This window comes from Acanthochromis polyacanthus, chromosome 8 (genome assembly GCF_021347895.1).
Source record: "Acanthochromis polyacanthus isolate Apoly-LR-REF ecotype Palm Island chromosome 8, KAUST_Apoly_ChrSc, whole genome shotgun sequence".
In the NCBI taxonomy this organism is placed as follows: Eukaryota; Metazoa; Chordata; class Actinopteri; family Pomacentridae; genus Acanthochromis; species Acanthochromis polyacanthus.
In genome coordinates, this window is record NC_067120.1 from 10,799,190 (window position 1) to 10,812,793 (window position 13,604).

The window sequence follows — 13,604 nt, forward strand, 5'->3', positions numbered from 1 at the left end:
CAGTGTCTCTTGGAATGAGTTTGTCACTGACTTGAAGACACACTCCCCCTCCTATGTATACCACCATGGATGACAGCCTTACAGAGGAATTGGTATCAGGCCAGCAGATGTACACATGTTCTATACTAACTGCTGTCCTCTTAAATATCAATGGGGCATGCTATGAAGAGCCTCTGTGTCTCTGTTTGTGGCTAGTTCGGTGTTGCAGTATCACAATGTGACACATGATGTGGAAGTGCGTTTAAACCAACCACAGCTGCGTGTGAATACGATTATCTCCCAACTGAGGTGCGTGGAGGGAGGCATTTGTGCTTCACAAGAACATCTTCATCACTGCAGAGAAATGACAGGCTACCTAACAGGAGGCAGCCCCATGTCGAGGAGCACTACCTCCTCAACGGCTTCGGTCTCAGTGGGACTCCACTCAGATAAGCACAAGTGCTGCCCACTAGTAAATCAAAAATAATAGAATCACACATGCCAGTTTGTAAATTTGTAGACACACGGTCGCTGTTAGATAGGAAAAATAGGGAAAATAACATGTGGAAGAGAGAAAAGCACGGCGCGGCACACCTGAAACACAAAACCACAGCACCCAGTTAATCTGCAGATATCATGACAGAAATCATTTCTCTTTCTTTATGATAGCAAAAGACTACAGCCTCCTGCACCTATGGTTTCCATCTCGCACTCACACACACACACTCGCACTCTGCCCAAGACAATTTAATGCATGACTCAATGGCATTGAAAGTGCGTTGGATAAATTGGAAATGATTAAAAATGCAGAATTGACAGGGAAACCGATAAAACTTTCTCTCTATAAGTAAGAACCAAAAACCAGCATGATGGAATGGCAGGCTTGAAGGGGAGAGAAAGGTGAAAGACAGATGAAAGTGAAGAGAGATAAAAGCCGGAGTGAGGAGGGTGTGGGATAAAGCAGGAGGAAGGGAGGCAGAGATGAAAGCAAAATGAGAAAGATAAGAACAGAGTGAGAGAGACAGAGAGGGAAACGGAGGAAGAGATAGATAGTGTACAGAGCAGAGAGAGAGGTAACCATGGAAACAGGAGGAAGGTACAAAAGAAGAGATAGACAAAGGGTTTGATTTAAAAGAATGAAACTTGGACGAAAGAAAAGTAATTCCGACTGAAATTTGTTACCGGGAGGTGGAAGAATAATACAAAGGAGTGACGGCCATAGAGGGACAGTGGCTGTGTCCCCACTGTCTACTACAGCCAGTTTGAATGTGGTCGCCTCTAACCAGCATATAAGGCACTCCAGAGACCTCTAGTGTTAATAGGCTTCTGTGGTTCATTGTGGGCCTCACCTTGAGTAAATCTGGGGCCATTTCACTATGTAGGACACTTGCAAAACGGCCAAAATTGCGTGTTTCCTTCGTGTACATCTGCATGTGTCGCATAAAGATTTCAGCCCCGACGGAGGGAGGAAGACGTCGAGGCTGTATGGTATATTTTATAAGCATACTTTTCCATGAATCATATAGCAGGAAGAGACTTCAGAGCGACTAAAATAGGATAAAGTGTCTTGGTAAAATTCCTCTCCCACCTTGCTGCAATGAAAAACTGCATTCCTGATAAGAAGATATGAGTTCTCCATGGTCCTACATTGTGTTTACTGACTTATTGAATGAACTTGAGGTGCATGTTGAATTCCGTGCTGTTGACTATCCTTTCTCGGTGAATAAATGCAATGTGCCCATATATTAGGATTCATATTTGTATATCTATATAGAGTTACAGACAGACAGAGGGTTTTTATTCTGTGGTTTTTGAGTCTCTTGTGGCTATCCCTCCTTCTCCCTTCCCCCTCTCTGTTTTTCTCTCCTCTCTGTCTTTCTCTTTCGTCCTCTGTCTCTGTTTCTCTCACTCGCTCCCCCTCCCTCTTTCTCTTGATCTCTCTCTCTTGCTCTCTCATGCCCCCCTCGTTTTCTCGCTCTCTTATGCTCTCTCTCTCTCTCTCTTTCTCTCTTTCCTTCCATAGCTCTCTGTCTCACTCCCTCGCCCCCCTCTCTGTTCCTTTTATATCCTCCTTGCTGAATGCTCTTCTCCTCTCCTCCCTCAACTCTGTCTTTTCTCCTTTATATTCAGTCTTTTTTTTTAAAGCTCTCCCCACACTCCTTTCTCCAATGTTGTCTCCAAGCAGAGCTATTTCATTGCTAATATTCTGTCTTTCCATTTAGTACCCCTGCTACAAAATGGGGAGAGTAATCTTTTATTTAGGTTTTTTTTTTAAGGCTCTGGCCATCTCGCCGCATCCTGTCTTGCAGTTTTGCGTAGGAATGATTTGTTGAGTGAATTTGAGACTTGATTGGTTTAAATTTCAGAGCACAAAACAAAAAAAAATGGGGGGGGGGAAAACAAGGATATGTGGTAAACATTAATAGTGAATCAGAAAATGCAGAATATGTTGCAGATTAGGGTTTGTTTATTTGCTGGAAGTTGCAAGTGATTCACCTACATATACCTTGTCTGATCATGTATAGCTCACATTTAAAGTTGCTCTCCTCTGCAGCACTGACTGAGGCAATAAGAAAATAGACTGATATTTTTTCTTCTTTTTCAGTTTGTCTCCTCGTGTCTGTGTGTCCAGTCTGTTCTTACTGACCTTAATGGAAGAAGCTGGAGGCGTGCAACTAGGGTGTGGCTGCTTCTTCTTCTTTTTTCTTTTTTTTTTACACTTTTGCTATATTCCATCTGCATTGCTTAGATTCAAGCTGTGTGATTGTCTGTTCTGTGCTTATGAAAAAGCCTGCTGTGCTTTTTTTTTCTTTCCCTTTTTGGTGAAAGCTTAATTACAGCAGCTAATCATGCTTGAGACTTACTATTATATCAGCATGCCGTGCAGAGGTGAGACTGATCCGGCACTGGAAATAACAGAAGGTGTGTGGGCTCGCTTTCCTCAGACTCGGGTCTGAGAGGAACGGCCGGCTAAAACATCAACATCAGTCCAATAACTCAAAGTTCACAACACAGAGCAAAGCCATTCTTCTCTTTCTCTTTTCTCTCGCTTTGCTGATCAGAAGAAAATCCTCACCTGAATGCTGTAGCTATAACATCCCTGTACACAAACCTACACGGCTTCCAGTTCGTCTGACAGTGAGGGGATGTTGAATTATAGCCATCACCCAGCACAGCGTCTCTCACACACACTCAGAGCAAACTCGGGCTGTATGCAGCCTGTCACTGGGCTGGATGAAGAAACAACACTGACAATATGAGCTCACTAAGGTGTGGGGGTTCTATATAGAGAGAGGCTAACATGCGGCCGATGCACAACTGAGCTTCTGCACTATGTTGTCATTTGCATTTGGCAGAATGTGAACACATATTTGTTTTAAAGAGAAAAGGAAGTAGGGAGTTGTCATCAATGAGTCCTCTGCAGTTGTGTGATTCATTGAGCTTTTCTCAGGGGTAAAACAGACAGCTGATATCTGAATCTGTAGCACCCACCACAGCCACCACAACCACCTTTCCTTCCTTCTCGCTCTCTCCTTTTTTCTCTTGTTGGAGAGAAGAGAAGAAAGAAAGTTGCAACTTTGACCTATATCACAGAGAGGATGTGACACCGCGCTGCATGGCTGTCGTCCTATAGATAAACAACTCTGAACCGGGGCCTGGGTTTGGAAATGGACGTGCAAGTTCCTGGTAGCCGTACAGTGAGTCGTACGGACACCCGTGTCAGAAGTGCGTTGTTTCAGGGTTGTGGGGAAGTGAAAGCATGTTGGTGTTAGTTTTGTGTGTGCGTGTGTGCGTGTGTTCATCCCTGATCTGAGACATCAGACAAAATGCGCGCACACACAACCACGCACAAACACACATTTGAAATCCCAGCTGAGGGTTAGTACACTTGAGAGCAGGGCAATGGCTTACTTCCCTTACTCTCTCTTTCTTTTCTCGCTGTCTCGCGTGCACACAGGAACCTGTAGAAATCCAACAGCTGAATGAAATTTTATTACCATTTTTCTTCCTCCAACTATTAGTTTTCCCTGCACATGCAAATGCTCCCTAAGTAAATGGACAAGCAAGCAGGTTTTTTATTTTTTGCTGTTATGAAGATTCAGGCCTGGAAAGGAGCCAGTGTATTTCTTCCCCAAACTTTTGTTGTCTGTGTCTTTTTCATTTTCCCCATAGGCTAGTTCTGTGTTGTTTTATGTACGTGTCCCTTGTTGTTTCTTCCATGTGGTTTCTTTGTCTTTCAGCCTCTTATCTCTTTGTTTCTTCCCTTGCTCTCCTTCTATTTTCTCTCCCATTCTCTCCCTCGACTTCCTGCTATCTCTCCCCTCACTCACACCCTCACTCAATCTTTCTCTTTCTCTCTCTCCTCCTCCTCCTCCCCTCCTCCTCCTCCTCACGCTCACTCTCATTCCCTATCTCTCCCTCCTCCTCCTCCTCCTCCCCCCTCCGCTCCCCTTTCTCTCTATCTTTCTCATTCTCGCAGCACTCCCAGCTGCTGATGATTGATCAAGGTTTTCAAGGTTTGCCCTTTCCTGTTATTTAGTAGGAAATGTTTATGCACAGTCCTCAGTCTTACAGTCACAATTGGCATGTGTCCACACTGGGGTTTTTTTTCGTGTCGCCTGCACCTATACATGCAGATGCACTTTTTTTATTATTATCCCCCCCCCACCCCCAAACCCTCCACCCTCCAACCAACCCACTGTGTTTACTAGTAAAGGTGAGGTAAGCTCCGCTATAAGAGAATACCTGTCTAATTATCGGGATCATCTTCAGTGCCGACTACTTAAGCACACAACCTGTACTTAGCCGGCAGGTACTCTGCTGCCGCACTGTTTCTCAACACAGCCTGAAAAGAAATCTGGAAGTTCAATAGTTAATGTCTTCCCTTGCTGTTTTTCCTTTTCCTCACTCTCTCCGTCTCTCTATCTCCTTTCCTCTCTCCATTCCCTTTGCTCTCACCCCCCCTCCTTCCCTCCCTCCCTCCCTCCTCCCACCTCCTCCTTCATTCTGCACCCCCCCACACCCCTCCTTCCTCCTCCTCCTCCTCCTCCTCTCTTCTCTTTTCTCTTGCTGATGGACTCTTCTTTTTTATTTTCACACTCCACCATCCCCCCTTTTTTTTCTTCTCTCTTTTTCTCTCTCCTTCTTTCCTCCACCACCACCACCACCCCCCACCCCGCTCTTCTCTTTCACTGCGTTTTCTTTCAACCCTCCCTCTATCTCTCTTCCCATCCCCACCCCCCCTCTCCCACCACCACCACCACCACTCCCCCTCCCCTCTTCTTTCTTTTTTCTCTTTTATTCTTTCTCTTTCTTTTGCCACATCCTTTCTTATGCCCCTGCACCCCCCTCCTCCTCCTCCTCCCCACCTCCTCCCTTCCCCTCCCCTCTCCACCTCCACTTCTCCTTTTCCCTTCTTCCTCCTTTTTTTTTGCTGCATTCTCTTCTTCCCTCCCCCACCCCGGCTCTCTTTCCTCTCTCCTTTTTTCTTTCTGTCTCTCTCACCCCCCCTCACCCTCCACCCCCCCTCCTTCCTTCTCTCGGCTTCACTCCCCCTCCCTCTGCTTTCTTTCTTCCTTATTCTTTCTCCCCCACGTCTGTCTCCCTCCCTCCCTTCCCTCCCTCTCTCCTAACTGCTTTTCTCTCCTTTCTTTCTCTTTTCTTTTGTCACTCTTCTCCTTCTTTTTATTTGTTCCTCTTCTTCCTCTTCTTCTTCTGAATTTCTCAGACAGTGTACTCCAGCCTGTCTCAATAGTTAATTAGTTTGAATCTAGAAATAATGGCAGCAAACTACAAGGTCTCACAGAAAGTTAAAAAATTTGAGCATTTCTCAGACATTATCTGTCTGACTGTTTTGCCAATGACAGACGCACCTCCACCCATGGCGTTTCTGAGCGTTTGCGTTGTGAAAGTGCGTGCGCATACATGCACACACATAAATACATGCATTTATTTATATTTATATGTATATAAGACATGTTTGCATGCGTGCTCATTCGCACATCCGCACGCACAGGGGAACTACTGATTAGATTTTATAACTGTTTGTGCTCGTAAAGAGAAGAAGAAGAAGAAGAAAAAGGGAAATGCAAAGTATGAAGTGTGATCAAGAAAAGATAGAGCTTGTGTGCCTTAAAGAGAAATGTGTGTTGAAGGGTCATGCTGAATTGTATGTAGTGAGAAAGGGAGATAAGATGTGTGTGTGTGTGTGTGTGTGTGTGTGTGTGTGTGTGTGTGTGTGTGTGTGTGTTTGTAAGAGAAAAGAGGAGAGAAAGAGAAGTGAGATGGGAAGGAGAGGGTGGGAGGAAGAGAAAGAAATGGGGTGATGCTGTGTGTGTGTGGTGGGGTGGAGGGCTGGCGGTGGTGGTGGGGGCAGGCACAGTCAGTTCTGATAACAGCAACAGTAGGAGGAGGATGAGCCGTGGGACCGCCCCACTCTCCCACAGATATAAATAGGAGGTGGATTTTTTTATTCCACTCATTTCTCCTGAAGGATGAGATCCCTGAAACACCTTAAACATCACTCCAGGAACAATGTGGTGAGTTTGTAACCTGAAGATAGAGGAAGCTGTTAAAGGGGGGAGGAGAGGGGAGGGAGGGAAGGGAGGGAGGGAGGCTGGTAGTGGCGTTGGTGCTGCTGGTGGTTTACTTGTTTTGCAGTTAGTTGTTAGTGAGGTATGTGCACTCTTTAAGTCCGTGTTTGAGGGGGAAGCAAGATTACTTTTTCTTTTCTACATTCATGTGAGTGCTGCAGTGGGAACATCTTTTCAGAAAGAAAAAAGAAGAAGAAGAAGAAGAGGCAGAACAGTTGTGTTTCTATCTCTGCTGTGCGTTCTCCTGCTCTAATTGTTTGTCCTTAGGTTGTCTTTCAGTTGCAACTTTAAATGTGAAAGTACGGACTCTCGCAATTATTGCCCTACCTTCTCTGTCTACTTGTCATTTGTCTTTTTTCTTTCATTTTGTCAGCCTTTCATTTTGCTGTGCTTTTTCTTCTCTCCACAGCTCTCCCCCCTCCTCCTCCTCCTCCACCTCCTCCCTCCTTCCCCTCTTTCTCTCTCACTCACTCACTCTGTCTTTCTGTCTCTCCGACTCCCCCCCTCCTTGTACGCCTCCCCTCCCTCTCCTTTTCCTTTCTCTCTTCCCTCCTCTCACATGCTCACTCAATCTCTCATTCCCCTTCCCTCCCCTCCCTCTCCTCCCCTCTTTCTTTATCTTTCAGCCCCTCCATCTCATTTCTCTCTCTGTCTCCCTCCCTCCACTCCTCCCCCGCCCACAGCTCTTTCTCCTTCCCTCCATACCTCCCTCCCTCTCTTTTCTCTCTTCTCACACACACACACACACACACACACACACACGCTTTCAAATACACACCCAGTCTCTTTCCTTTTCTTTCTCACAAACACACAGTCTGTCTCTGTCTGACTACTTTAAAAGCAGTAATTATAAATGACGTGGTTATCAGGGCATCCAGGTCTACTCCCCTCTCCCAACACACACCAACACACACCTTTATTCCAGCTCTCTATCTCCTCTTCCTTCCTGCAACCACTCTTTTCTTTTCTCTCAGCATTGTGTCAGGAAAGGAAGCAGCTCTTTTCTGATGTGGCACTGTGAAGGCTAGAGTGCTGTCTGAAAAGAAAACCAGGGGTCAAAGCTTCTCTCTATACATTTTTCCTACTAGTCAGATGCATGCTGAGAAATAACCTGAAACCAACCAGTGGCGTGCAATACCCGCTTCTCCTTTACCACAGAGGGCCAGTTTGGTCGCACCACAATTTCTTCCCCCATAGTTTCACTGTTCTGCTTTTACAGGCGGCAGGGTAAACATGTGCATGTGAGTCTGAAACACTTCCGAACCATACAATTATGTTAGTGAGTCTTATGCATCGGTCTGGAATACAGAATGAGCTCAAAACTCAGCTGAATGTCTGCTATGGATATGAGACTGCCTGCCGGCGTATATCATCTTGTTAAGGAAGCCCAGTGTGTCAGGCATTATGAAGTTGGCTACGGCGACAGTCTCTGAGCATACGGAGCATACGCTCTGCCCCTCATGAATGGGACAGATAGCGCCAGTGATGAGCTGACTTTGGTCAGCTCGGCTGTCCCAGGACCCCACAGGAAGCGCTGAGGACAGTCCACGGAAGTCAGCTTCCTGGCTGGACCTGCATCCCTTGTTGTGTTCTTTATTATTCTAAAGCCTGTCAAGGAAGGAAGCGGGGTGCTAACACAGATCTGCCTTATCTCCTCAATCTAATGTTCTGTGAATTCGGAGCAAAGAGACAAGGCGTAGTCTGAATATGGTTCTCACAGAGTAACCCTTAAAGGCGTTATCTGAACACTCTGCTGAAGTCCGTTTAAAGAAGACGCTACAGCTTCTCGTGTCAGTCTGGAGCACAGAATCTTAAAAACTAAATTATATGATAATTTCAATATTGTAGCAACACACAACTTTCCATTTGTTGTAATAAGAAGGTTACCAATATCATGAGGCTGCAATGGGGAAATGAAGTTATATGAGGAAGCGTTGAATGAGGCGGGTTTTGTAACAGCAGAGTAATAAAAAGAACACAAAGACACGGATGTAATGTTGCTTCTGGTTCATTTCTGACTTATGTTGTATGTTTGTGTGCGTCTTCTTCCAGGAGGAGGAGAGTAGCCGCTTGGTGCGGACCTACCCCAAGATGACTGAGGGCCAGGTGGATGTGGGCACACAGACGGAGCCTGTTGTGGTGCTTTCTCTGGCTCAGGCTGCCGTTCTTGGCCTCATCTCCCAGAATGAAATATTTGGGGCCACCATTGCCCCTAATGGTTTTTACACAGGGGAGCCCAGAGAGTGTCCTCCTCCTCCACCTGAGTCAGTGGAGTACGAGTATGCTGACCAGCTGATCGGTGCCAACGGGGACTACCTGGCCGAGCCTGCTGGGGAGCCGGAGCCTCAGCCCCACTGCAGCGAGAGAAGAAGACCCGGGCCTCGTGGGAGGACCAAAAGGCCCCGGAGTGAGGGTGAATTAGAGGGCCACCCACACAAAGTGCCCGGTCCACAGGCCCAGGTTAAAGGTGAAAGACTGGAGTCTGACAGTCCTCCTTCCTGCATTCACATGAACAGCAGACGTAGTCCCGGCATGTCGGGTGATCAGGTCATCCAACAAGGTTCTCTAAAAGAGGAGCAGGCCTGTGGAAACTGTCCGTCATGTGTGAGAGACACATCCAGGCCACAAACACATGGACAGCCAGAACAGGAACAAGAAGAAAACTCCAGTCGAGAGAGAGAGAGGAAGGAAGAAGAGTTGGTGGTAGAGGAAGAAGAGGAGGAGGAGGCGCTAAACCTCAAGACTAGCACAGACACTGGCAGCCCTCTGGAGAACCGATATTATGATTCCAATGAGGTACCGTATGAGTCTGCTGATATGTCGCTGCCAGGAGAGTATGAGGAGAACGGCCAAGCCATGCTGTGGTCGGACCCAGAGGGCCTCGCCAGACGAATGCAGATCGACCGACTGGACATCAACGTGCAGATCGACGAGTCATACTGCGTAGACGTGGGAGAGGGTCTGAAACGCTGGAAATGCCGCATGTGTGAGAAGTCGTACACATCCAAATATAACCTCGTCACTCATATTCTGGGCCATAATGGAATTAAGCCCCATGAATGTCTACACTGTGGGAAGCTTTTCAAGCAGCCGAGTCATCTCCAGACTCACCTGCTGACCCACCAGGGAACCCGACCCCACAAGTGCACAGTTTGTGAGAAGGCCTTCACGCAGACCAGCCACTTGAAAAGGCACATGCTGCAGCATTCAGACGTTAAGCCGTACAGCTGCCGCTTCTGTGGCCGCGGCTTTGCCTACCCCAGCGAGCTGAGGACCCATGAGAACAAGCACGAGAACGGCCAGTGTCACGTCTGCACCCAGTGCGGCCTCGAGTTTCCGACCTACGCACACCTGAAGCGCCACCTCACCAGTCATCAGGGCCCCACGACGTACCAGTGCACCGAGTGCCACAAGTCCTTCGCTTATCGCAGCCAGCTGCAGAACCACTTGATGAAGCACCAGAACGTGAGGCCTTATGTTTGCCCCGAGTGCGGCATGGAGTTTGTCCAGATCCATCACCTACGACAGCACGCTCTCACACACAAGGTACTGGCTGTGCACGCCCTCGCACTTAAGGTACTGAAACCCAGTGATGTGCCTTTGTCTACCACTTTATGTGTTCAAAGCAAAACCCAAAGTAGAGTGGCTTCCTGTAGATACATAACACCACTAAACCTTTTCTTAAAATAGGAAAAAAATACTACCAACATATAAACATATTTAAGGAAACGCTGATGTAAATTAGCTTCTCTCACTAGGTATGAATCCTGATGGAAAAATGGAGATACATGGCAAACTTGCATCACAGGATTTTCTCCAAAACCAGTTGCTTTGTAAACATAGCCATCAAAGGCCTTGAGTTTTTTGTGCGGCTCAACCCCCACTTGCATGTGTTTTGTGTTGTGTGTCGTTCGCAAAGCTACTTCCCTTTGTGTCTGATGAATCACTCTGGTCTTTCTCTCCATTTCATTACATAGTCTCTTTTATTCTATAGGAAAATATGCTTCTATTCACGGTGTATGCTTTGTTGGGCATTAAAAAAAGTAGAATAAATGTTGAAACTAAAAAAAAAAAAGTCTATTCTTTCCATTGATAGACATTTTTCTTTTTGTCAGGCCTCATAAGTAGGATCAAAAGCCAGAATGCAAAAGCACAGACACAGGCGCACATGTGAGCTCCTTGTGTGTTTCCTCGCTATGACTCATTATTTATTTTTTCTCGAAACCATATATTTAGCCAAATTAATTAAAAGGGCCCAAACACTTTTTTGTGTGTTTCTCCAGGGTATGAAAGAATTCAAGTGCGATGTGTGTGCCAGAGAGTTTACCCTGTCTGCCAACCTGAAGAGACACATGTTGATCCATGCCAGTGTGAGGCCCTTCCAGTGCCACGTCTGCTTCAAGACCTTTGTCCAGAAGCAGACCCTGAAAACGCACATGATTGTCCACCTGCCGGTCAAGCCTTTCAAATGCAAGGTGGGTAAAGAAAGTGGATGTTTTTTTTAAATTAAAGTCAAACTGCATCCCACAGTGACGGAGTGGCGAGGGACGCTCACCATTGTGCTCTTGTCTCTCAGGTGTGCGGAAAATCGTTCAACAGAATGTACAACCTCCTCGGCCACATGCATCTCCACGCTGGCAGCAAGCCCTTCAAGTGCCCTTACTGCACCAGCAAGTTCAACCTGAAGGGCAACCTCAGCCGACACATGAAGGTCAAACACGGCATCATGGACACCTCAATAGACGGACAAGGTGAGCAGCTTTATTAGTGTGTCCTTAATTACGCTCGGCTTTCAAAAACTGAATTTGTTGATGGGTTTTGTGTGGCAAGTTTCCCAGTGGGACTGCTCGGAGGCCTTCATGTCGCATTATTGTCACTCAGTCCGTCCCTAATGCACTTTGACTCAGCATGTACTGTAATCTAGTGGCCAAGTATTTTGATGTTTCTGTCACTCCCTCTCCGTGTGTTTAGTAAATATAGCAGTGCCTGGATTAGACATGCCTGTCTCTATCAGTGGAGACTGATACCGAGGAGGGGCAATGTACTGGCTGTCCTCAATGTGGCCATATGTCTTTAGGAAGAGATCTGCATGTGTGTGTGTGTGTGTGTGTGTGTGTGTGTGTGTGTGCTATTGAGGACAAAGTGGGATCATATTTGTGTCTCTGCTTCCTTCTTCAGAGCCCCCCCAAGAGACAGAAGGCCAGGAGGACTACGAAGAGGAGAGCTTTGAATTCAGTGAGCGAGAAAACCGAGCTAACAACAACAACACACCAGACATTGCTAAACTATCTCAAATGGAGTATTACAGCACCTATGGGAAGGGTGCAGGGCGCTTCAGCACTGCATGAATTATTAAAACGACCAAAATTGAATATAAGTGTGAACTAATAAAAACAGGATTGTGTTTTTATTATTATTATTATTATGATTTGTAGTTTTTTGCTGTTAAAGGCATAGTGCTTGGGTTGTTCAAGGACGTAGAGAAAGCCCAGCAAACTGCACATGAATATGCACTGGAATCAGTAATGCTACAAAATTTGAAAATGTATACTTTTTATCTAATTCCATATTTTTCATCTCTAGAGAATTGCAAATTTACTGAATAAATATATTTGAAAAAAAATGAACAGTCTAAAATAGGATCATTTAAGTAAAAAAAAACACTATATAAATTTGCATATGTTGTCAGTAGCTTTACAACAAGTACAGCGTCTGAGCCCAATTCGAAAAGCACATTTACAGCTACAAGCATAAGCGCATACATTACTGTTACACTGCACAAACTCATTCAGACGATCCCGGTCTGTCAGAGTGCTGGGGTGCTCCAATGTGAAGGGTTAAAGAAGGGAACAAGTGTTACTGTTCATTTCACTTGCCAAAGCTAATCACATTGCAGAGGTCAATGATTCACTTTTGATTTATACTGTGATAAATTAAATTTGAGGTCTGCAAAATGACTGAAATTCTGCTGGATTTGCAATCTGTGTTTTGTTGTATATTACTGTACAGAATGTATCAGTCCTCTCATACGTCGGCTGGTATTGTAATCAGTGCGTTGCACTGACGACCACAGTGTCTACTTTTTACATTTCTGCATTAACAAGCGTCACCCTGTATTGATCTCTAGTCTATGAATGTAACTGTTTCTGTGGAATGTTTTAAGACGCTAATGAAAATGAAAACACCCTCTTTAATGGTAGGACCCCTTTACCAAAGAATTGGATCAGATCGCGCGTCTCCGGGCTTCGTCAGTCCCTTTTTCCTCGCTGTTGTGTTGAGCTGGGACATTGGATTTCTTAGGGTCCAATCGCAGACCTCGTGAAATTACATTCAGGTTCCCCTCCCACCCATCTGTAGATCTCTTCAAAAGATTACCACAGAGAACAGACTGTGGTGCAGCATCTCTTTCAACAAACCTCACCATGTCCCCCCCATCCGAGCCTTCACAAGACGAGACTGCAGCATTTTTCTAAAGCAATACAAACCCTGCATTCGTATTGCAGTTGTGTTTTTTTTTTATGGATGAATCTCAACAAGAATTGTCCCAAAAAACTCGGACAGAAATATTAAGTGCCCCAGTGTGTCTGGGAGAGCATGCCATCCATCACGCTGTTCACTGGTCTCAAGTGATGAACGACAACCTCCCAACATGTGACAGGGCCACGGACCTTGTGGAAAATGATTTGGAAATGTTCAATATATTCAGTTTCCCACTGCTTAGCTTTTCAAACTTGTAACCTACAAACAAGGTATCCATTTGCAATGTTGATATAGTGCATTTAAAATAAAAATGCTCATTTTTGTGAGTTTTTCAGCTTCTGTGTTCACTCTGTCACTATTTTAGTGATGATACAAAAGGGGAAGATGTTCGGCTTCAATGGCTTTCTGTATTAGACTTTAGTGTGGAGACAATGTGGATAGAACTGTATGTACAATGTTGTGTACCAGACAATACTGTAAAATAATAAATTTATTTACCTTTAACACTGCTGAGCTTCTATTTGTCTTAAAATAACAACAACAAAAAAAACA

The 13,604-nt window shown here is 45.5% G+C and overlaps 1 protein-coding gene across 2 annotated transcripts; it reads left to right on the top strand.

Annotated features, from left to right (window-relative positions):
• The first annotated feature begins 6,378 nt into the window (after positions 1–6,378).
• On the top strand, positions 6,379–13,556 carry znf710a (zinc finger protein 710a). 2 transcript variants are annotated; one of them, XM_022191350.2, is made up of 5 exons: positions 6,379–6,518; positions 8,625–10,148; positions 10,856–11,047; positions 11,149–11,323; positions 11,751–13,556. In XM_022191350.2, exons 1-5 carry the CDS (start codon positions 6,474–6,476, stop codon positions 11,918–11,920), a joined length of 2,106 nt encoding a protein of 701 aa, XP_022047042.1. In that variant the 5' UTR covers positions 6,379–6,473; the 3' UTR covers positions 11,921–13,556. The 2 variants fall into 2 exon arrangements, with proteins under 2 accessions (XP_022047042.1, XP_022047043.1); XM_022191351.2 differs by having other exon boundaries at positions 8,625–10,118.
• Positions 13,557–13,604: the final 48 nt, after the last annotated feature.